The 25,190-nt window shown below is 39.5% G+C and overlaps 1 protein-coding gene across 4 annotated transcripts in view; it reads left to right on the plus strand.

The window, feature by feature from the left end:
• Positions 1–24,622, plus strand: part of lepr (leptin receptor) — a 38,238-nt gene extending 13,616 nt beyond the window's left edge. For 3 of the 4 annotated variants that reach the window (XM_035412191.1, XM_035412192.1, XM_035412193.1), the window contains 19 exons: positions 2,519–2,565; positions 2,974–3,026; positions 6,773–6,931; positions 7,603–7,726; positions 8,213–8,397; positions 10,912–11,054; positions 11,424–11,568; positions 13,330–13,614; positions 14,231–14,330; positions 14,470–14,657; positions 15,342–15,487; positions 15,863–16,016; positions 16,714–16,796; positions 16,915–17,128; positions 18,191–18,394; positions 20,445–20,528; positions 20,621–20,726; positions 21,742–21,817; positions 23,096–24,622. In XM_035412191.1, the coding sequence (XP_035268082.1) occupies positions 2,564–2,565; positions 2,974–3,026; positions 6,773–6,931; positions 7,603–7,726; positions 8,213–8,397; positions 10,912–11,054; positions 11,424–11,568; positions 13,330–13,614; positions 14,231–14,330; positions 14,470–14,657; positions 15,342–15,487; positions 15,863–16,016; positions 16,714–16,796; positions 16,915–17,128; positions 18,191–18,394; positions 20,445–20,528; positions 20,621–20,726; positions 21,742–21,817; positions 23,096–23,923 (3,279 nt within the window). In that variant the 5' untranslated portion in view covers positions 2,519–2,563 and the 3' untranslated portion in view covers positions 23,924–24,622. The remainder of the gene's footprint in view (positions 1–2,518; positions 2,566–2,973; positions 3,027–6,772; positions 6,932–7,602; positions 7,727–8,212; positions 8,398–10,911; positions 11,055–11,423; positions 11,569–13,329; positions 13,615–14,230; positions 14,331–14,469; positions 14,658–15,341; positions 15,488–15,862; positions 16,017–16,713; positions 16,797–16,914; positions 17,129–18,190; positions 18,395–20,444; positions 20,529–20,620; positions 20,727–21,741; positions 21,818–23,095) is intronic. The other variant, XM_035412194.1, reaches the window with a different exon arrangement.
• The last annotated feature ends 568 nt before the right edge of the window (positions 24,623–25,190 follow it).

The raw sequence follows: 25,190 nt of genomic DNA on the forward strand, positions 1-25,190 counted from the left end.
GAGGCTAAAGAGGCCTGCAGTTCTTTGGATGTTCTTCTGGGATCTTTTGTGACTTTCTGGATGAGTTGTTGCCAAAATTTTGGCAGACCAGCCACACCTGGGAAGATACACTTCTGTTCCAATTATTCTCCATTTGGACACCTCCCTGTGGTTTGGTGGTGCCCCAGAGCCTTAGAAAGAGCCTTGAAACACCTTTGAAACCCTTTCCAGACTGATAGATTTCAACAACTTTTTTTCTCATCTCTTGTGGAATTTACTTTGATTTGAAATAGTCTGTTCGTAGAAACTTAGAGGTAACTTATTCACTCTGATGGCAAGGTTCAATATTAGTGAGGTTTAGATTCAACAGGGCTTGCTGCAATCAAGACTGGCTGTGTTCAGTCTGCTGGACCTTATTATAAATTAAATGTGATTCATTGGTTGATTGATTAACTAAGGGGGCAATTACATTTTCCACATGGGTGATATGGATGTTTGATAAGCCTTTTATTTAAATAACTAATACTTGAAAAATGTTTTTTCTGTTCACTCAGTTTCCCTTTATCTAATATTACATTTTGTCTAAAGATCTGAAACCATTCCATGTGACAAATATGCAATAATAGAAGAAATCAGGAAGGGGGGAAAATACTTTTTCATGGCACTATAAAAGTAACTAACAAATAAAGAACAAAATTACTGTTTCTTGTATCAGAGTTCTTTGAAGTACAAGATGAATGCTCAGGGGTGGACAAATCATAAATCCAAGTGCTTGTGCTCTGGGCTCCTAAGTCCAGCTGAATATTTGGTAAATGAGAATTCAGTTGACTGGCCAGTTTCTTAGAAAGAATTTCGATTAGCTTGGGTGCACATTGATGGATAGTTTATCCAGCCGGCTAATAAATAATGATAACACAAATAAAGCACCATATTTTAAATGCTGGACCAATGTTATGGTCTAAAAGTCCCCTCATTTCAATAATCAGAAACTCGCAGAGTAGCCAGAACATCAATGCACACTAAAAGCCAGGAGGCAAGCTTCCAAACAGCACAGCAAGTTTATATGCTCTAAGGTTTATTACTAGAATGAACCAAAGTTTGCACAGTGCAGTGATGCACCAGACGGGTTGATATGTCAGGATATCAAGGGAACAAATAAACAAATGAAGAGGCTTAGGCTGCGGTTACATTACTTTTTTAAATCCGATTTCTATGCGTTTTTTAATATCCGATCAGGCGAGGCTGCATTAAGTGACAGGTGTGGATGCGCACAAATCGGATATCGCTCGCATTGGGTTCGGATCTGACAAACCACTTGGCATGGTGGTCTAGCACACATTGTGATCGGGATTGCTTGTAGTCTGGACATAATCAGGCATCTCAAAAGGCTTTCACCGGAAAAACGTCATGAAATCATGCCCTATATGTCCAACTGATGTTTTGCACATACCAAACAAATGAGCGATGGCATGGTAGCAATGCCCTGTGGCAAGCCACCAGAGCGCAATAGCCACTCGTTAGCACACAGACACGGGGGCACGGAGATGAGTGTGCTGACGGTGGAGACGAGGCTGCAGCTGATGACAAATATGGTCGAATGTGTGCTTTCGCATACGGAAATTGACAACCCAGGCGGAATCTGTGAAGTTGTGGACAATGTGGTTCCACCAGTGCTGGCTATGTCCGCGTACCCTCCTCTCGACCTACACAGTGGATGCAAACAGTAGCATAATACTCGCACTAACAGCACGCCCCCGCTGCTGCCTCCTGATCAGTGCACGCCTGGTGCGGGCCCTACTTCGACTACTCGATTGTTTAAATATAATTAAAAAGAACATGATCTCACGAATACCGAAAGCCATTGGAATGTCTTTTCTGGTTTTTTTTTACATATTGTGCGGGATAATGAAATCCGAACTGAGATCTGATCACAAGAGCTTGCATTGAACTGTCAAATGTGGCCACAACTCAAATGTGGCCTGGTGTGATCGGATGTTCAAATTTCGATTCCAGAAATCACATGAAAAGACTAGTGTAACCGTAGCCTCAGACCTAAGGGTTCCCTCCCTGGGCCATATTTTGGGGACCCCTTCCTGATATAATGAATCAGTAATCTGATTATGATAACAGAGTGATACATTTTTCCTTATTTATGTTTTTGCAGGGTTTATGGGTAAGAGTGACAACTTTGATACTGTGACAGAAAAGAGTACATTTACAGATTTGAAATTTAATCTACTTTTCAAAATTAAAATTAAAAGGTCTGTTTGAATTAAATCCTTGATAATTTAAAACAGAAATAAGAGCAAATTTACCCAGTGTGAGCAAATGTAATTGTATTGTTATATATGTTGGAGAAATCATTCAAGCTTTAAAGTGGTTTTATGGGTTGTTACTTTTAATGAAAAACAAGGTCGCTGTATCATGGTTTCCTCCCTGTGTAGAACTGATGCAAATGTTGCAAGAACAGTCCGATCATTTCATGCAATAATTTTCCACTGTACTTCGTCTAACATATTTCACTTTGCTTTTTAATCAGTGAAATCTACTATCCAGCTGAGGGCCATGCTGAATTACATATGAGATGTAAGTACTACATCTTCTTCATTGATTTTTGATGCATTACATTTAATGTGTTATACAATTGCATTTTCTTATCCTGAGTTAGATAACTGGGTGTACAGTATGTAAAAAAACAATCTGGTTGTAATTCTCGCATTTCGATCAAGTTATAATTCTGATGAAAATTATACATTTGTAGTGCTACGAAAGCTGACAAGCTTATACAATGGTAGAGACCTTTTTCATGTTAGATAACACTTGACAAACTGTGTCAAATGGATGCTAAAATGAAGATTAAGCTGGTTTTAAAAAGTATCTTGCATGGCAAATGACTGAATACCCAACAGTGCTTACTTAATGTTGAATGGTCTTGTGTTCTTCTGCAAAGCAAATATGCCTTCAATAGTCTAACATGCTGTGGCTCTTCTGCAGGTCTTTCTCTACAATGGGGATGTTTCTCCTGTGTCTTATCCTGGCTTTACACAGTATGTGTTCCTATTTCATCAGTGTCTAACATTAAACCACTGTTCCTATGCATCTCCAGCTCCTTTTCTGAGTCTGTGGCAGGTGTGTATCTGCCGTAGCTACTGCTAAAGTTCTACCCACTTGGGTCTAAAATGGAAGAACAAATTGTTATATGTGGCATGTGGTAGAAAATGAACCCAGGTTGTCTTTGGGGGGTTACCTACTTTCAGTATCTGACCTGCCAGGTACTCAAGGCTGTAATCCTGCACCCCAAAGTACTGCACGAGCAGTGAATTCTCATAATGCCTCACAAACTCTGCTCTCGGCGGAGTTTACATATTGAGCTTGACGCACAGAGAGGATATTATCTCTGCTCAACCGTGACGAACTCACTGAAGAAGGGTGTGTATTTTAGTATCATGGCAGCGCAAACAGGGTTTGTGGTATCTCCTCTGTGATCCAACTCTAATCCTGCATGCTGAGAGCACTGTGAGGGTGAATCACACTCTGTAGGAGGCTGCGGAGGTCTGCCTCCTCAGAGGGAAGATAGGGAAACTACTGCCGACAGTGTCCAGTCATCTGATTTACCACCAAAAGCCACCTACTCCTGTTCGGCTGTTCACACACCTGAGAATTCAAATGGCAGACTGTTCTTCTGCCCACTGATAATGGATAAAAACACGAAAACAGGAAGCACTAAATGCCACGCAGTCTCAGAGTGATTTTTAATGAGTGATCATTTAAGACATAGCTAAAACAAAAGAGCAAAAGATGAGAGATACAATTCTAAAATTATTATAGTCACCAGAGATTGGTATTTTATAAGGAGGGGCATTTTGATGATTTTATTGCTGCACTACACCAGAATTACGTTAGATAGGCTAGCCTACTCTAAGGCTCGATAATGTTTGTTGGTAGGTTGGTTTGTTGGTAACGGAATGTTGGTAGGGATTCTGTAAACACAATGCTCTGTATCTGCGGGGTGCTGACGATGAACTGTCGATCGGGGAGCTTATCTGTTGACGCATTTGATGTGCAGTGTTGAGAAATGCATTTAGACTGTTTTATTGTGCGCAACTAATGGCCAGTGTTTCAATTTGCGTTTAACGCTCGCTTTTACGCTGATCTCAATATCTTCCGAATATCATTCGTCAACTTCAGGGAAAAAAAGAGCACAGATGGGCTGTCAGGGTCAAACGGAGCTAGACAATTACAATTTGAAAATCTGAGAGATTTTCACGGGGTTGCGTGAAACATACAGTTTTCACTTGTATGTAGGCCTAAAAATCTGACCTTAATTTCCTACTCAAGTTTTTGTGATTAGGCTATGATTGATACGCAGTTGAAAAAAATATCATGAACTTTCATGAATTTGAATCATTCTTCAGAAAAGGTAAGGCTAAAGTGGCCTCACAATAGCATTTAAGTGAATTATTTGGTATTTTGTTATTGTCTCAAATATATATAAAATAGCATGAACATTCCACAAACAAAACATGATTCACAAATATTTTTTGTATTTCATAAAAATATTTATTTGGTTCACAAATAAATGTAACTGATCGACAAGTAAATGTTGCCGATCCACAAATAATTGCAGCTGATTGACAAATAAATGTAGCCTGTTCACAAATAAAAATGATATATCACAAATATTTTTTTGCACTTCCAAACAAATCTGGAATCGCTTGCATTTATTTGTGGACTTTTTAGACGGTTCTCGCAGCAATGATTTGAAAATACATCCACTAGTCTAGTCCAGCCAATCAGATGGTGAACATAGATGTGAAAGATGTGAAATATATGAATTTCATCCTGAATAACAGTCTGCAGTTTGCTTGTTAAAACTTTTTATATTTAAGTTAACTAGTTAGCTTGCTAATTTTCACACGTATTGAGTTTTTCCCACAGTGAAATACAGCAAATGACATCTTGCTGACGTAGTTATTTAGCCAGCAGTAGCTAGCAAGCTAATGTTAGTGTGTGTCAAGCTGTGGTTCAAACTACCTAGCTATCTTTGCCTTCAGCTCTATAATGACACTAGCCCTATCTATATATATTTTTTGAATGAGTGTTTGTGCAGGGCCTTTCTTCAAAAGTGGAAAGCACCAGGTTGAAAGGTGCTAAATCCAGATAATTGCCGGGGACCCGTCGCCAGGCCAGCCTACAACAAGTCCCGCCCAGGCAGGCAGGAGTTATTGCCTTGGTACATATTCTCTTCCTCTGTCTCCTGCTCCTACTCAGCACTCTCGACCTCCCTGCCCTCTGATGCTGGGGCGACTCAGGCATTGAAAAGGTTATATCAAGCAAGACTATTTTCCGTTTTATGTTGTTTGCATGTGAATCATCAAGCAATATCAAGTTCTCACCTTGAGTCAAATTTTATTGTTTATGGCAATTATCCCGAGCAGCGCTTACCGCCTGGAGTATGGCCATGCACAAACACTCATTTTTATAATATAACTACAGAAGGGGCTTGTGTCACAAATCTATTCATGGTTTCACAAATCTATAGAATGGATTCACAGATCTGTAAATTAATGTGAGAATACACACAAGAACAGTTTCAAAATTGTACAACTACAGCAAAGACAACTCAGTAATAGCAACCTCTCAAATGAACCTCTTACAACCTCTCAACTTTTGAACCAAGTTTTTTAGTGAACCTTGAGCAAAATATTAGCGAACTTGGTATTTGTAACTGTGCTAATGCTAATGCTCTGGTGTGGAGGGTCAATGCCTGCTCTTCCAACCTATAATTCTTGGGTTCTGGCTAGTGTGCTTGTGAGACTTGATGTTTTTATTATGCTAGATTTACTGTAGGTGGTCCAGTTGTGCGTCCCCCTCAAAGTTGAAATGAAACCTATGTCTTTGCCGAGCCACATCTTTGAATTACCATTTATGACCATTTAAAAATACTCAATTTAAATTGAGTTTGAAATGCTGCTTTATATCCATTATTTCATTATAGATCCTGTTCACGCTGCCATGTTGATTCAAATTCTAACAAACAGCACCCTAGAATCGAATGGGACTTGAGCGTCATTGCCTGTATCCTTGACAACACCAACGTTGTTGAGAACTCTATTGCCCTTTGGATTTACTGCTGCTGAAATGGAGACTGCAGAGCAAGGATTCTAGAAGTCAACACTTTTACCCACAAAAAAACAAACTGCTAATCTGTTATTTAAAAGCAAATGATGCAGATAAAACTGTGATTTCACTGGGATTTTAATTGGGATTTTAATGGGATTTGCTCATTTATTTTGAATGCTGCGTACTGGAACTCTTGAATGAATACCCGTGCCCATCTCTAGTATATTATGTGAATCACCAGCAACATATTCAGTTTCTGCTTTATAGCCGGTTTGCTATTTTGTAAACATTGCAAATGATTCAGATCTAGTCTGACTGAATAAGTGGATATTGCTTTGGAACAAAATGATTATTTTAGTTTTTCAGTTAACAATGTGATGCCAGTGCCCTTGAATAGTGAAGGGGTTTCAGTTAAACCCAGACATTTCTTGATTAGCTACAGCTGCTATTCATTGCTGATTCCAATAATATATGCAATTTGAGACAAGGAATTTCCTCACTGTACGCGAACAAGAAAATGAATAATGCGGATTATCTTTTTATTTTTGACTGGATGAAGGGCAGTTGTGACAATAAGCCTTTTGATATACAAGGCATTTGAAGGAGAGTGCATGTGTTTGCAGTTTAGTGAAGAATACTGACCTGTTCCTCTCCTGATCTTGTCCTCGAGGCGTGGTGGGCGTGACGCTTTCAGATGGCAGGCTCCTGGGCACTCCGTGGGCAGCAGCGCTGTGCTGTGACCTGGCGGAACAGGCACGCTCGCCCCGCTGCCACATAAGCCCCCACAGCAGCTCTCTGGCATCTCTCAATCATCTTCCCAGCAGAGGAGGTAGTGCACAGACCGATGATTTGTTGATGCACGATTCTGATGTACCCACACTGAAAGTCCATCATTCACCCGTTAAAAATAAACATCACTATCCACAACAGTATGAGACCTTTTAGCTGCTCTAGCTGAACTCTTGAATTTGAAAATGAAATATCTTTATATAATTGAGGGGAGTCTTGTGCTTTAAAAGCTTGTTTTGCAGAGTATGTCACTATGGCAAATGTATGGCAGTTCACGGCGAAAGGTTGTGGCAAAACTCTTTTCATTATATACATGAAAAGACATTATTATGCATGTCATTTGCTACTTATAACTTGCTAGACATGATTTTACACACAGAATAAGTCAAATTATTATAATTAAAATGCAGATGTCAGCTAAGCTGGTGTTAAAATAAAAACCGTTCACTAAGTTAACACCTTTTTTTCATATTTTCTCTGTGTATTTGGTGTACTGTGTGATATTTCTCTGTGCATTTGGTGTACTGTGTGAGTGTATCTGTATAAGCAGTGAAGGAGGTCAGAATAGCGGTGAAGGAGGTTTAGCGTTGTTTTTGACCTTATGAATCTGCATCAACAGTCTCCCAATCAGCCCCATTACTGTAGACAGTCTTAATTGCATTTGGCTGGAGATGGTGTTGGAGCTTACGTGTTAATTGAATCTCTTTCCAGTTGTCTGTTTGAACATCCTGTGCTGGGTTGATGGGAACCTGGAAAATGTCATTTGTAATCTAAAGCTTTACGTCGGACTGTCAGACACCAGCAGGCCCATTGCAATTAGCTTGCAGCGTTTGCCGTGAGTACCAAGTTACCCGCCTGGATGATTAGCATTTCTTTTTTATCGGGATTGTTATACGTCTGCCTCAATGACCAGTATAATACTGGTTCAGAGGACACATATACCGTAGCCCCGCTATTAATGGGCAGTGATTTTCTTTCTTTTCATCTCTGCAGCACAAAAGATTAGGTTGAGGGCTACTATGTGTATACATTTGATGCTCTGGAGTGAACTGTGGTTATTGTGTTGTGAAGAATACGATCATCACAGATTGGCCCACTGGTCATTCAACTGAGCTTCAAAGACACATCTGAGTACTGCATGTCAAATTGACACTTGTTGCTACTAGCCTTGTCACAGAAAGGGTATACAAATATTACCAGGGACCTGACTAATAAGTACAAAGAAATACAGCTCTTCTCTCTCCCCTGGCTCTGACATACTAGACTTTAATTCTTTCATTTTTATTTCTTTTAAATTCCAATTCTTCATTGTCTGTTCTAGGTCACAGTTTGGTTCAGACAATGTGACAGACAGTGGAGCACACAGCAAATGTGAGGGACAAGATGTCCGGACATGTTCTGTTGCCCTCCATTCAGTCAACAGCACAGTGTCTCTGATGATTTCCATTTCCGATGGTTCCAGCTCTGTGCAGTCACCAGTAATGGACATTGTCCCACTAAGTTTCTGTAAGTCCCACAAATCTGCTTGGCTGTTTACGATCTAGATGGTTGTCTCGCAAATGTGTTGAACTGTATATTGATGTATTTGTGCATATTTTATTTCTTTATTCTTTGGTGGATCAGACTTTCTGTTGTTAGATATTGCCTGTTTCCAAAAAGCTGGTGTCCAAATTCAAAGCAAATATCTTTATTTTCCAATTCCTTTTTCACAAAAATTGCTATTGGTATTTTATTGAAATATTTCAAATCCAAGTGAATGTGATTTTTTTAACCATTTAGCTTACTGAGAAATACCACATTTTGAAAGATTCTTGTTGCCAAAGCTAGCAAATCAATGAATGTTGAAAATTAAATCCTGTTGAATGATTTTATTGACCTTGATGAATGCTGTCTACACAAACCCATTTCCTTCACTTCAGACGTTGTTACATATGGATTTATGATGGAATGCAAACAAATGTAAAATGCCACTGGATCACAATAGAACAATAGCACTTTATTTTCCCTTATGGTAGTAAACGCCATGGAAAATGGACAGATTAATTTATATTTCGCTGGAGTTTGATGATTTAGATGAGGCATGAAATTTATCATTTGAAAAATGACTTGATATAAAAAATTTGTTTTTGAGAAATAAAATCAGTTGCATTACATTAGTGCTGGCAAAAGCTCTGGATTTTGATCTGTATTTACACAACATCCTTAGCTTTGACTCACAATTAAACATAGAACTTACACATTTGCCTTTAATTTTATGTCATTTCTTTATGTATTGGCAAACGAACAAACAAACAAACAAATAAATAAAATTCCTCAATGTCATTCTCATTTCAGGTTATTTCTGCTTCAGTTTTTATAGTTTTCATGTCTCATTATTTCTTGGTAATTTTTCTTGTGTTGGTATGGTAACTCGTTAAAATTACAGCAGATCAAATTAAAAATGGAACTAGGAATGAATGATATGTAGGCTATTAGAGAATGCTTATCACTGCATTTGTGATATACAGAGAAAGAATACATTGAATGTGGTTAAATGACATATAGCATCATGCTCTTATTGAAGCAGAGTGCAGTGTTAGCTGGGTACGCCTATTGTACACAGATCAATGCATCCCTCACTCTGGATGATGAGACATGGCCACTCGTAAATGTACTCAGACATTATGAACTTAGAAACAAGCAGGCACAGGTGTTTGCACAACTCCCAAAACCATGGCGATGCGTTCCAGATCTCCGGATGCTTAAAAACTAGGAGCGATGTTTGCGATGAATTGACCTCTTATGTGGCCTGAAGCTACATGGTGGATTTGAGAGTTGCAACATCGCTCTGTTTTTAATGCCGGGGCTAGCAAGTAGTAACACATACTGTAAGCACTACCACCCATGGAGAAAATGCTACCAGCATTAAATTGTACATTACAGCATTAAATATATATATATATATATATATATATATATATATATATATGTGTATATATATATGTGTGTGTGTGTGTGTGTGTGTGTATATGATGTCCTGTTGCATTGCAGGTCTTGCATGTCAGACCTTGATCCTGTTGCATCGCATTGTGGGATTGTGAATTGAAAATGTGGTTTCAGTTACATAATATGCACATTGTATGTGTATACTTCGAAATGTATGAACTTGTTGTGAAAAGCATAGTGACATTTTGAAGAGGTAATGAGATCTGCCTTAAAAGGACAATTGTGGATGACTGAACAGTTACTGATCAGTTTCTTATCTTTTTGTTTAGATATTCTACTGTAATACCCAGGCTGTGGTGTTGGTTTAGACTAGGACTGCTAGACTTGTGGTGCAGGATATAGTTTCTCAAGTGTCACTATGTTATGTTGAAGTTAATGTCAATGCATTTGATCAATCCCTTGTTGTGCATATTAGCATACACAAATGCATGAATTTAACTTTGTCAGATCTTGCAGTCAGAATCAAATGGAATTGATTGTTTTATGGTGCTTCACATTGTTCATACTGAGACACGCTCTAGGCCAAAGCACTACTTTTTTGAACTAAAGTACTTGCACAAATGGAAACAGATCAAGTGAAATTTGGAGGTGTGATATTAGTCATTGTCCTGACCCTATTTTTTATGGCTTTGCAGAATTAACAAGCATGCTTATTTCAATAATTCTCAGAACAGTAATTTGTGGCTGATTTTTTAAATTACCTACCTGTTTTTTAGTAACTTGTGTGGTCACTCCGCTGTTCTGCACTTTCAAAAATGGATTCTAAAAATAAACTTAGATCTAATGTAGTATACAGTCGCTATTCAGTGTACACATCTCTCTCATCTGTAACTAAAAGCATTTAACGTTCAGTGCACAAAGGTTATCTACCATATTAGGGACAATCAGAGGAATCAGCACTTAATGGGTGATCTTTATTAAAATTGGCAATGTTTCTATTCTGGAAAATCAATTATCAGTAACTCCTCAGCCTGGTCTATGTTTCTCTCATTGCTCACAATTGTATCTGTTTGTGCTGTACTCTGTGTTCTCCAGTGAAACCAGATCCCCCATTGAACCTGCAGTATCACATGACTATAGAAGGGGAGCTGAGATTGAGCTGGACCCATGCTCTACCCAGCGCTGAACGCTTTGTCTACGACATCCGCTACTCCTCCAGCTCCTTGCACTCCTGGATGGTACGACCCAACAGAACATATTCACTTTTTTGATGCTCACAATATCTATAGCAGATACAGTGTAAAAAATGACATGGGAAAGTGAATATTACATATCATGTATGCAGTAAAATTTGGTTTCATACAATTGACCTTTATTTCACAGCTTTACTAGTAAACCCTACAAATGTTGGTTAAGGTCGTTGGAATTTTAAGATGCTAACTGTGTTAATGTAGACCTTTGATACAACCTTTGTATTGTAGTATTAGTCACAAGCGAAAGATGCCATATTTTCTTGCAGCCGGAATGAGCTGCTCAGGTCTGAAATGAGAGAGGTCTAAAACTGTCAAGTGTACTGTCTGATGACAGCAGTGTGTTGGTCTCCACAGCGCATGAGTGCAGAGGGTGCTCCTGGTGCCTCCCTTAAGGGGCTTAGTGTAGGGCTTAACTACACTGTCCAGGTGCGCTGCAAGACCCCAGGCAACCAAGGCGTGTGGAGTGACTGGAGCCGCCCCCTTTATGTCTACCTAAACGGTGAGCGGGGTGGGGGGGAGGTTTCTTACTGTCTCAATTTATATTAGGTGTTGCTATTGTGGCAGAATGGAGTTGAGGGAAGAGTACTTGGATAAGGTCTAACACTTCAGCTTTGTGACTCCTAACCTGAATTGACTCAGAAGCATATACTGCTTTGTTGATGATTGGCAGAGCATTAAGCTCCTGATGCTTATTAGCCGTATCAAGGAAATATACGTTTATGCAAATATAACTTAAGTGCTAAAGTGGGCACTTATTTGTTCATGGGGCTATTTACTGCAAGGGCCCCAAAGTTATAAAGAGGTTTAGATGATGTTGGCTGAATCCCCATCATCATGTTATTGTCTGCCATCATGATGTTTATCTAGCATTGGGCGTCATGTTAACTGCCATCATAAAGTTGCAGTGCTTTTCTCTTGATACAACACCATTGGTTCCAGTTTTGTATTTTTGTAATTTGTTGTGAAAGGCAAACCTTCTGGATTTTTAAGGGGTTTTAAGTTTCTAAGGGGTTTCTTAAAAAACTGCTCTCAAGTGACAATATACTGATGCTTTTACATGACTTTTCTATGAATGCCTCAGTGTTTGCGCTGGGCTAGAAATAGCTTTTGACAATGCCATTGGAAGCAGACAGGCTTTTCTTTGACATCAGGTTGGTCTGAGTGAATGACTAGCTTCCATTATGTCATATTGTATCGATAAGGGATGCATCAGCCAAAAACTTTTGACTTTTACTGCTTCTCATTCATTTGTGTTCTCCATATGTATGTGCAACTAGCCCTGGAGCCTAAATTGCAGTTAAAGACAAAAACATTATCACTGCTCATTGATGTTTTCTTCACAAGAACAACAACCACATAACGAACAGGTCTCTCACGGCAAGAGACCTGCATCTAATTTTGCCCTTAATGGCTTATGTTATGTGCATCTAGTAGGGTCTCCATGGCCATTTTGTCCCACAATACAGACAGGGAGTGGAGATGACTGTCTCTCGCTGAGTTATACTCATTGGATGAAATTTCATCACATTGATTGTATGAATGACTGCTGAGCATGACGCTGCATTGCTCAGCTGTGCTAAGTATGATCAAACCATTTTATTTGGCAAGCCTTTAATTTTTTAACAGTGAATGACACCCTAAAACTTTCTTTATATCCTACTTAATATCACACTAGTATGCTGTCTCTCAACAACAGGCATGAGTCAGTGGTCTCAGTGTATGTATACTGTGTGCTGCCTGTGTCATCACCAGTGAATGTGGGGGCAGAAGTCATTCACAATGCCCTTTTCATGAATGCATGCCTCCATTTACAGTCTGTTGTGGTTTTGAAAGAAAAAAAATCAGTATACTGATTCTGTTGGCGGGGACCTTTGCGGAATGTGCTCTTTGTATACAAATATATAGCTTTTCAGAAATGGAAAGAGAAAGTTATGCAGTTGGCTTGGCCACTGTTAATTAATTGTTTATTTTTCTCTCAGGGGTAGGAGGCACCTTAAGTGCTTTCTGTGGGTCCTTGTTTTAGCCAGTTGCTATAGAAACTAATTACAAACCCAAAGGACAGTCCAATGCAGCCAATTGAAAACATCCCCGGGCTTAATCTGTCCGTAAATCTAACTGGAATTGTTTTTTTTTTTTTTTTTTTTTTTTTACAGAACTGTTATCGTATGCATTGCTTGCTGTGTTCTCAGAATCCTCATTGTTCCAGATCATAAACCTTAAAATGACAGCCTTTTCTTTTGCTGTGTCATGTTTATTGCAGAAGTGAGTTATATCCCTGAAAGATTATTCACCAGCACGGGGTCCAACGTCACAATTTACTGCATTTTTAACAACCGAAGCCACAGTGCTAAAAATGCAGTTTGGTGGCTGAGCTACCAGAAAGTTCCAGAGAGCCAGTACACCATTATCAGTGACCATGTGAGCAGTGTCACTTTGCTGAACGTGAAACCACTGAAACAACGAGGATATGACATCCTCCACTGCTGCCAACGAGAGGGAGAGAAGTCACTGTGCAGCTTCCCCTATGCCCAGATTTACGTTAAGGGTAAGCTATGTCTGGGCTGTGTTCCTATACCTTCTTGGTGTCCATCTTGGGAAGTCTAACCCTTTTAGGTTGCACTCCGAACTCTTTATTTTAAAATATTTACTCTATTTCTTATTACCTTCTGGAGGAAACACTGAACCCCCAAATTATGGGGTGGCCAGAGAATGCTGCAAGGATCATGTTTCTTTGATTTGAAGTTTGAATGCAATCTGTAACATTTAATTGAAATCCTTGATTGATTTTAATGTCTACATAGCTAATGTTTGTTGAGGCCTGACAGTTGAAATGACATTTTTTGAAACAGTTCCAGTGGAAACCAACACCGTGCGATTTGGTTTTGTTACATGGAAAATACAATTGTTGACCTTTGCTTTAGGCTAGGTCATTTTTTTCTGGTTGTGAGTTGTATATTTTGATAAAGATTTTTTTTGCCTATCAACAAATTTGGTGATTTATTTGATAATTGATATCTTTGACAATCTTTGAATTGATATTTTAATTACCAATTTAAATCACATTAATATATATATTAATAAGTGAGAAGTTTTAACTGTTGATATAGCTGTGTTCTGTTGGATGTTAAAAGAGGGTGTCCCGACGTGGTTGTTTTGAACAGATATCAGCGTTGCCATATCCTGTGAAGTCGATGGCGATCTCACAGCCATGACCTGCACCTGGAATACCAGCCAATGGGCTGAGGTCAGGTGTCTCTATCAGTAAGTGAACAGGACCATTTATTTTTTAATTTAAAAAAATGTCTTTGCTGTAATACATTTCTTTGTACTGACATTAGGCAGAGCTAGCATAGTAGCTCTTTATACTAAAATCTGCTGTGATGTGTGTGTGTGTGTACAGAAGGCATATGCTTCCCTGTGAAGAGGAGATGGAATTGCCTCCTGCTGTGGAGTGTCCTGTGTTGGGGGCAAAGAGTTGTAGACTTGAGCCCCTATTCCTGACCTCTTGCTACATAATGTGGGTAGAAGGAAGGGAGCAGGAGGGCACGGTCAAGTCCCACCCTATCTATATCCTGCCCATGGACTTGGGTGAGTCCAGTGGCTTTTTCCCAATACATTTCTTGTGGCTACATTTTGTCTTCTGTGTCAAGAAAATATATTTCTCAAGTCCTGTTTTTTAGTTATCTTGGAAGTTAAATAATCCATTCTGATGAAGGCTGCAATGCTGCACCCTTTACAAATATTTAAATTAACTTTTTTTGTTGTTCTTGTAATTTCATGTTGCATGTTTTTCATTGCGGAACCTAAAAGCCACTGGCCACTATTTTGTTATTGACTTTTTTTTACTTACATACAAAGGTGTGACTCCTTGATTTGATACAATTCATGGTCAGTTGTCAAGGGCAGGCATTCACTGCCAGTTGGCAGGGCCAGAATAAACATTACCAGACACCTTGCCTCCTGTACATGTGAAGGGCAAAGGTACTAAACTGATACACCTTTTGGCTAAAATAATTTGCACATAGTACGAGATAGAAATAGCTTGTTTGATGCAGTGTATATTATATTTACCTGGAGGTGAACAAACTGTATCAGCTACATTTTCAATGAGTGCACAGACCAAGAATTCTTGACCCTGCTGTGTGCTACTCTTTCCATGGACATTGATGATTTCTGTTAGCAACTGCAGCGATTCTAAGAAGCATGTATTGCAATGAGGCCGTGCAAAATTAGCGAGTGTTCTCTTTGGCTCCCTCTCGACCCCCTCTCCAGTGAAGCCCCATCCTCCATTTGATCTGGGAGCCACCTTTCTGCCGGATGCTCATCTAAGTATCTGGTGGAAGAGGCCTGAACTGCCTGTCTATGAGCTCCAGTTTGAGGTCCGGTACTCAGTGGACAAAGATGACACGCTGCAAAAGGTAGCTTTCTTTCTGGATTTTCAGCCTTCAGCTGCAGGGGTGAACAGAATTAGAATTTGTAGTATTGCCCGTGATCTGAAGTATTTCTGTTCTATCTTCCCTGAACATTGCTTACATTTTATGAGAGAAATCATCAATGCACTTCAGCATGGCTGGGAGCCGACGATCAATTTGCCTTTTCACTGAAAGGGCTTCATAATTTTAGTGAATAACAAACCGCCGAGGCAGCACTTTTTGATCCATTATCTGGGTAATTAATTCTTCTGTTTAACTTCCAGCAGAATTGCTTGAGGGGCTGTGAATGACATTTTTGTAGTTTAAAGCGGATGGATGTGATGAACAGCCCTTCCCTTTCTCGTTTGTTCCTCTTTACAGGTAATCAGGTCCGTGTCCAATCAGTCAGCCGTGGTCCCGATTGTGGATCCGTGTGTGGTGTACACCATTCAGGTACGCTGCAAGCGGCTTGCTGGACCTGGATTCTGGAGTGATTGGAGCAGCCCCTACTATACCACCATTAATAATATCAAAGGTAATCTGGATAACCTTAGCTACTTTTGCATGTGGGTGGAAATGTAATATAATGGCTACGGAACTGGGGCCTCATAAAATGGTCTTATGATTAAATTGTATCTTAAATAGTAGCTTACGCAGAAAACCATGACTAAGTAGTTATTCATAAAATCCTACTTTGACGTGGATATGATGTCATCACTACATTAATTACTGAAGTTAATTACCTGCTGGTTATCTGGTACTGCGCATGTGAGGACTACTTGCAAATTCCTGAAGTGGGCTGTATTCGCACTTTCAGATAATTCAGAAAAACTGTAAGAATACAAAGGCTGTGTAAGTTACTCTGGATAAGAGCATCTGCTAAATGCCTGTGAGGTAACAGTGTGCTTTTAAAAAAAAAAACTATTGTGTATGACAAATGTCATTAATAACAGTAGTCTAGTTTTTTGTCACTAAGAGAGAGTGGTATGTAATAATCACCCATTATCATACCCTGAGGCTGTTAAGGATCTGTCAACTTAAAATCCTGCCATAAAATCCTGCCAGGCTTTAAACTTGACATAAATATCATGTTTTGAGCATCTCCCATGATACATTGGACTGATTCTGAAAGCAGACGTATAGTATGCCAGAAGTTACGGCAGGTGCCGTATGCTTCAGATAATTTTTTGAGAGAGTATGAATGAACCTAAACGTCACATCTGCTATTCCAGCACCTGAACAGGGACCTGATTTCTGGAGAGTACTTCAGGAATATCCCAAACAGAATCAGACACATGTCACTCTTCTCTTCACGGTAGGTGTATCTTTCCCTTGAGTCTTCCTGTCAAAACGGCATGTGAAGCTAATTCCACACTGCTGCGTTGTGTAAGAGTACGTGGAGCAAACACATAACAGTTTTTCTCCTTCCCCAGCTTTCGCAGAGCGAGGGCCCCTTCTGTTGCGTGGAGGGACTTACAGTTAAGCACCAGACCTCCAGGGGCTCTGTTTGGTCGGAGAATTTAGGCCGTGTCTCCACCTACTCCTTTTCCTGGACTGAAGATGTCCACACTGTCACTGTCCTGGCCCACAATGCCCTTGGATCTTCAACCAAGAACAGCAACATGACACTGACCAGACACACCAAATGTGAGCAAAATCCAAGCAAAAAGGCCTACAGGTTCATGTTATTTCAGTACCTTAGATAAGGACATAATCTGTTACGTTTGGCACATGCCACTGTAGTACTTTGAGAAATTACTATTCCTTGCTAGTAATTTCCTTACCAAAAGGAAACTCGATTAAATGTGTATCAAATTAGTTTTGTGGTACAGTTCTTTACAGTCTCAGTAGGAAGAAGTGTTAAACAGCATTACCAGTGTATTCAACATATAGACACATATTTGTTCCAGATCACAATGGCATGCTGTTATTTGTATGGTGTGATTCAACGTGCAATTAAATAATGTGTAACATTATATTGCAATTAGTTCTGATCAAGTAATTCGATTGGAGAAAAGGCATTCCATGAGTGCTGATATACAGTACAAAAGCACTGGAACTTTTTACTGTAACATATCACTCTGCTTTATTTACATGGTTGAAATATTCTTTTTTTTAAATGGAATTATGAAAGAACTATAGTTGTTGGCAGAGCCAAATAAATGAAAAAATCCTTATTTGTTGTCTCAATCATTACTGATTGATCATTTATAGGCTAGTAGAACTGTTGTATAATAGCAATGTCATACTCGAAGTTGTGCTATTATACTGTATATCAGCATAATATGATATCAATATGGTGATATTCTCATGTGATATAGCTTAACCCTCCTGTTATGTTGCGGGTCAAATTGACCCTTTTTAAAGTTTGAAAATCTAGGAAAAATACTTAAAATTATTTTTTCAGTATGAAACTTCTTCTACTGGCCTTAATTAGTGTAATCAACATTTTAAATGAAAATGGTTCATTTCATGTATTTGCAAACCCCCCCTGTATGGGGATTGACCCGGGAACATTTTTGCTGTACCTAAAAAATGAACAGAACAGGAGGGTTAAATATACAATAGGAGCTGCAGTTCATAAAACAGTGTGTAAGACACCTCTCAACCAACAGAGGGTGAGATTTCTACTTGTTCCTCAGTTTCAGTGTGCTGTCACTGCTATTAAATCTGCATGGATAAATTTGCTCAATTTTTCTCTGTGTCCAGCGCAATCCGTCCACTCGTTTAGCTCAATGATGGTAAACAGCAGCTGTGTGGCACTCTCCTGGACCCTGTTCCCAAACAGTTCTGCTCCGTCCTCATTTGTAATCCAGTGGAGCGGCCAAAGCAGGAGCAGGCAGCAGGACAAGCAGGGGGGGAGAGTGAAGTGGGTGCGGGTTCCCCCCAACAACCGTGCCTTTCACCTACATGGTAGGCCTGCTCTCGTACTGTGTTACAGTATACCGCATGTCAACTGTCATCAGTCATGGTCTTGTAGATATTCAGCGTCTGTTGAATATGAACTGTATTGCAGTCAACTGAGTTCAATACAAACTAGAAATACTAACTGCAACTGAGATAAATCACTCCAAGTCAATTAAGCATTCAGTACATCATTGTAATAGGATGACCCTAAGTTTATTTAAATTGTGTTTTCTTGCTCTAGTTTATATTGCACAGTGGAAACATTTTCTGAAATTCATTATCACTAAGGAGTAAGGTCTTTAGCATCTTGCAAAACAAAAATGCATCTTTAGCACCTTGCATAACAGTGTGAAATATAATGCATCTGCCGATGTGTACATTTCAGCATGTGCACATAGAGCACAAATTCTTCACTATAAGTAAAATATGAGGAACGATACTTTGTCAAATCACACAAACCAACTTGGCGCTCAAGGCTATTTCCTTGAGATCTAGAAGAGCTGTAGAGTAACAGAGGCTGAGGGAATAAAGAAGAATATGGATGAAAAATGAGACAGCAATGGGCAGGATTCAGTCAAATGCACTTAGACCCTGAACAATTCAGTGAAAGCCTCTGGATTAATCCAGTGCCTTACCTCAATAAAGGCTACTTTGCTTACACTGTCTCAATATGGCAAAGCAGGAGGTTTGTACCGAATGGAAATTAGATTTCATGGAGACATTGACACTTATTGATATGAAAATAAAATGCCCACCTTTTGGGTTGCATATTTTAAAGCATGCACAGTTAAGTGTTTTTCAGAAATTTTTATTAAGTAGTGGGAAATAGACTGTTGCAACTTAAAGATAACCAGGTATTCAAATGTATGTATTTTTTAAATATGAAGTTAATTTTAATTGTTTTTCATTACATACAAATGCGTAAAAATGTCCAACTTCACTTGTGTTGCTTACAAATTTTGCCAAATGTTTATAAATGCAGTTTCTTCCAGCAGTGTGTTTTGTAACAGCATACCTCTATGAGGACCCATGCAAATAAGGTTGTTGATTTGGAGAGGCACAATGTTATTCAGTTATGAACAGACCCAAAAGCGCTATTTAAACAGTTTGGTTACATATATTTTTCCTATTGCAAATATAAACTATTTTTAAACTATTTACAATCTTTAGTACGTTCACTTGCTCTTTAAAAAGCTCCCACCTCCAGCCTGGGCACCACAGATTTTAGTCTAATTTGATTGTGTTTAATTGTATGTGCCTTAAAATGGGCCAAATGCTTCTAGGAGAATGAGAAATTGTTATCATTCTAATAAAATGGCCATTCATATTTATAAATAATAATAGTATGCAATGATGATAGGGTGATGTAGATGTGGTTAATGTTAGATGACAAAGCCTTAATCAATATTTTAGCAGTTCTGAGAGTGTAAAATAGCAAACAGCATTTGTCAGTGGGAAATGTTGCACATATGCCTTTCTTACTGTAAGTACAGTACAGTTTGAGTTTTAATTTAATCTCTTGTCTGAGCAAACGGCATTATTTGGAATGTTACATTGGATGACAAGTCTTCTTTCCTACGGAAGATAGAATTAACAGTTAAGCATCTGGGTAAACCAGTGGTAAAACAGAAAGGGCTGATGTGAAGAGATATGCCCCATTCACTCTATGTTTATGACACTCTATGACACAGTACTCTCAGAAGTGATGAGACTTGCTTTCTGCCTGTGTGCTTAGATACAGTGTGAAAGCAAGATGCTATTGGCTTCTTGGCTGCATTTGTCGGCGCTCCACAGTCATCTCAAGCTGGAACGTTATATGTTGTTCTCAGCTTTTGAGCCCCCTCTAGTGGAAAAGAGTGTGCCCTGTAAAATGCTAAAAAAAATAAAAATAAAATAAAATGAGACAGAACCTTGCTGTCCATTTATTGCTTGATGAAGAAATATTAAAACCTTTTTCATTCAGGACATGGTGTCATACTGAGTGTAAGATGAATGGTGCAATTGATGTCTGTGTATTCCTGCGATTCATTTGACATTTCTTTGGAATCTTCCACAGAAACCTTCTTTGCCTCAGAGGAATACCAGTTTATTTTGTATCCAATATTTGAGAATACCGAAGGAGAGCCCATCTACGCCAAAGGCAAGCCTGGTTGTTTGAGACTAGTTTTCTGACTAAAGAACACTTTAGCAGGTTTATTTTTTCACTCGCTGACTGTTGACTTTTTCCACCAGAAGACAGGGGGCGCCCCAGGGGAGACCATGCGGCCTACATGCTCCTGCTGATTATCACCTTCCTGTCAGTGGTCTTGTTTGTGACACTCGCCGTCTCCCAGAATCAGTACGAACTTTTTCTTGGCTTTTGAGAGTATACCCCTTATTCCACCAATATTTGAAATTGAAATATAATATGCCACCGTGATCTTAAACAGAGAAGAGATCTTAAAATGGAAGAATTACACAGTATAGTACTATGTCCAGATAACTACTAATTAGTTAATGCTAAAAAACTAAATTTTCAGGAAGCAAGCAAAGGATTTTAGACTAGTGCAGGTATGCAAAGTTTATCTGCAGTGATAAAGTACACGCAGATTTACTGTGGGAAACTTACACGAATAGGGAGAGGATGATTTCTGTTTGGGTATCCATTAGAAACTTACATAAATATTATTTCATCATGTAAATGTGTTATTTGCGCTGTGGGAAACCTGTCTGAATAATTTATCCACAAACAGGATGGTGAATTTTGAAAATAGGTCTTGAGAACATTGAAATTATATACTCCTTGATTGATATCTGCATATTAGCTCTTCAAAAATAGTATTTGTCTAGATATATCAGCAGAAATGTCATTGCAGTCCCCAAAAATTGAAATTTTTAAATACAAAATGTTGATCGCATGAACGCTGGAGAGCCCCACACTGTTTTACCTTAAACTTATTTTTTCTTCCAAATTTTATCATAAAATTAAGATAATATGACCAAAATGATATCTGCTGTCCAAAATTATATGATCCGCTTTTTTGGACTTTGAAATATTCAGCTGTGCAAACTTACTCTTTTTACACCACTGACGGGGGGTAATAAATATTGATCCCTCTCACTGAGTTAATTGTCACTAAAAAGCTGCTGAAGGATGACATTTACACAAAGAGAAAGCCCACACGAGTTAAATTATTCAGTGGCCTGGTCTTGTAACCCAGTGAGAAAGGAACAGGGGAAGGGTGAGTAGGAAGCTTACAGACCTGAAGGACAGGCACTCCATATAGTCCTGAATACAGACGTGAGATCAGTTAATATCTGTTACCTGCAAGCAGACTTTCTCCGAGTTTGACCATTTCCTTCATTTTTCACAGAATGAGGAAGCTGGTGTGGAAAGATGTTCCCAACCCCAACAACTGCTCCTGGGCCCAGGGGGTGGATTTTAGGAAGGTGAGAAGACTTTTGCTTTGGGGCAAGAATCAAGAATTCGGGGCATGTCAGGGTTACAATCTGCGTCTTGTACGTTTTGGCTGTTTGAATCATTATTTTAAAACATTTCACTTGTAGACAGACCTGGGTCCAATAATTATTTGAAATCATTTAAGCCCTTTAGACACCAGCTGCTGCAAAGCACTGACAATTTTAAAAGAAATGACTGAACTAGCATTCAGATTGCAGATTTTTGTCACTGACCTGTCTCATTGAAAGTGCTTCACTCTGAAAGAGTGTTTAAATTTGCTAGCATCTAAGGAGCTATGGCATTCAGTTATGTATTTGACCCATGTCTGGTTTCAAGGGAATATCTCAAAGGTTATAAGACATAGAGGGATCATTTAAATCATACTGACAGTGTCATGTGAACCCCATAATTGAACAAGCTTTTGCCAGATGTGGCTTGACATACTTTCACATGATTCTTAATAAATTTACTAGTTGATCTCTATTAAGCCTGAAGTGACTGAATCATGATTACTGACAGGCTCTGCTATTATAACATAAATAAACTATGAATCTATGAAGGCGACTCCTCCATAAATCATGAGGACAGTACAGGCATGTTGTAGGCATAGCTTTGGTAGGGGGCCTCCGAGGAGAATCAATATTGAATGAGACCAGCGATGTCAAATGTACAGTAAGTCCTGAAAACATGTGGTTGGCATTATGGAATGCCTTTAATGTGAAGATACAAAGAAATTAAGTTGTCGGTATGCTTATGTGATGACACGGTAATGTGATGACACGGTAGTTGAACAAGAAATGATTGTGTAACAGCAAGAAAGTAATGTGTAGCTGCTGTGGAAGTCTGCATTGTTACAAATCATTCTTGACATACTGTACATAAAGGGGTAAGGTTTACTCAGGAGTTCAGTTTAGGGCTGGGGTTGGGATTGTTAGGGTTATGTTTTGGGGTATGACAATCAGGTCTGTTCATGTTACTCAATTAAAGCTTCTGTATCTGCACATAAAATATTACACACATGGTTAATAAATAGTGGTGCCACAATATATTTACAAGGGTAAGTTGGTGGGAGTATTGACTTATTTGGTCTTCTTAAGATTAGAAGGGGAATTTACCGAAGCAATCAGTTCTCACTGTGAGTGTACTCAACTGACACATACTCAATAAGTGCAGTTATTGAAGGCTCTGCAGGGCTCCATCTGTCAAAAGCAGCAAATATTTGTGTATGCTGGTCACAAGACTGACTGTATTTTCTTTACTGTTTCAAGGCAGAGACCATCGAAAGCCTTTTCCGACACCCTGAGCGACTGATATCCTGCCCTCTGCTCCTGGAGTCGGAGACTATATCTGAGGCTGTAATTGTGGAAAAGACAAGCCCTGCGGCCCAAAACAATGAGAGGGATCAAGTCCTGGGCAAAGCCGGACAGGGGGAGACGGCCTCCTCTCTGCCCCCCTGTGGAAACGCTGAGGAGCCCCCGGTCCAGGAGACATCCCTTTCCCCCGGTTCCCCGGATGACTCAGCCCAGTCCAGAATCAGCTACGCCATGGTTCTGTTCCCAGGGACACCTGGCCTCCTGTACAAGCAGCAGGAGAGCCTGAGCAGCTCCTCTGATGAGGGAAACTTCTCCGCCAACAACTCTGATATCTCTGGCTCCTTTCCTGGGGGCTTGTGGGAGCTGGAGAATCCCCCGTCCAATGACTCCGATCCCCGACACTCCTGCTGCTACAACTCTGCTGAGGAGTTCTCTGAAACTTCAGATCAGGAGGACGAAGTCTTGGATGGAACAGGTGCAGGAAAAGAACTCTACTACCTGGGCATGACCTCGCAAAGTGAAGAAGAAGAAGATGAAAAGCAAGGTGAGGATGAAGAGGAGGAGGAGGAGGATGAGGTAGGGGCGAGGTACCCAGGAGAGGATGCTCAAGAGCTCCCTCTGGAGTCCAGCCCCCTGCTTGGTCGTTGGGATCCCAGATTGGACCGGACTGACGCAGCAGCTAAGGGCCCTCCACTGTACGTGCCACAGTTCCGAACTGCGTCCAGGAAGTCCCAGCAGGCCAAAGCAAAGGAGCGGAGTGGAGTGGAGTCCCTCCAGGTCTGAAAGGTTCTGAACTGGGTCCGAGGCGCTGAGTTGGTCTTACTGTGGCTACAGAGGCCACATGTCGGATCTCCATTCTGAACTGTGTCTCACTGTCTGACTGAAGGGCTGCACAAGCCTGTCATTGTGCATCTTTCAGATAAAGGAATGTAGCCCATGTGTGTTAAGAGGAATTCTGACACCCATATGGCACTTTATGCTGTGTTGAAAGGTAAGCAAAGCTTAAACAGGGGTGTGGGTTAGTGCTTTTAGTAGACTGATCTGTAAAAGACAAGCAGATGTTGGGTAATGTTACAAAGGCTGATTTCTGCTGCAGTCCGCACACTCCTGTTGATTAATGAGACATGATGCTCATTGTTACCAGGACACAGATCGTATTGGAAGCGTGCTTTAAAATAATTTGCATGGAGAAAAATGCTAAAACCTAAATGTCTGTTTTTTCTTTTTCAAATGTCCTATATTTGCAAATTTGGTTTCTTCAAACAGTGCGCCATTTATTTTCTGTGTGCTATTTTGTATTGAAATCAGTTGATCAATGTGAAATAGAAATAGCGAGGACAGATTTAAAATGGATTTAATGACTAAAGAGGTTTGCACTGGTTTGTCTATGGTGAATACTTTGTGAGAGTGTACATAAAGATGATCATATATTTTTGTGGGTAAAATAAAGTATTTATTGCCAATTTTATCGACTCAATTGTGCAAGATTTGAAATGTCTCTTTTCACTTAAAATAACAGGCAGTGCCTCAGTAGACAGCTGATAGTTTGTGTTTCTTCTGGAGACAAATGCTCTCCATCTTTCTACCGCTAGCTACTCAGAACAAAGACGGAAGGAAAGCAGACAGTGCAGTGGTGTAAAATTAAGATAAGAGAGCTGCATAATTCTGTCCAAACAGAAAAGGTTTGTCACTGTGAATGTAGCCTCCCATAATTGCAAAACTATAAAGTGGAACAATGAAGACAGAAATTATAAAATGGAAGTTGAAATCTTAGTGAACCATGTATTATGTTCCAGTATATTGTGTTTAGATATATAATACGCAGCTAAATGCAAAGGTATCAGGACAATGACAAAACTTTTGGAATAAAGCATTGAATATGAGGTTATAGCATCAGTGTTAATTTTAGGGTATTTACATCCATATTGGGTGAGCTGTGTAGAAATTGCATTTTAGGGGAGTAAAAGTAATTGGACAATTGGCTGCTCAGCCATTTATTGGCCAGCTGTGTGCCTTTCCATTATTATTTGATGCACAAGAAAGCTAACAA

The sequence above is a fragment of the Anguilla anguilla genome, chromosome 4 (assembly GCF_013347855.1).
Source record: "Anguilla anguilla isolate fAngAng1 chromosome 4, fAngAng1.pri, whole genome shotgun sequence".
Taxonomy (NCBI): domain Eukaryota; kingdom Metazoa; phylum Chordata; class Actinopteri; order Anguilliformes; family Anguillidae; genus Anguilla; species Anguilla anguilla.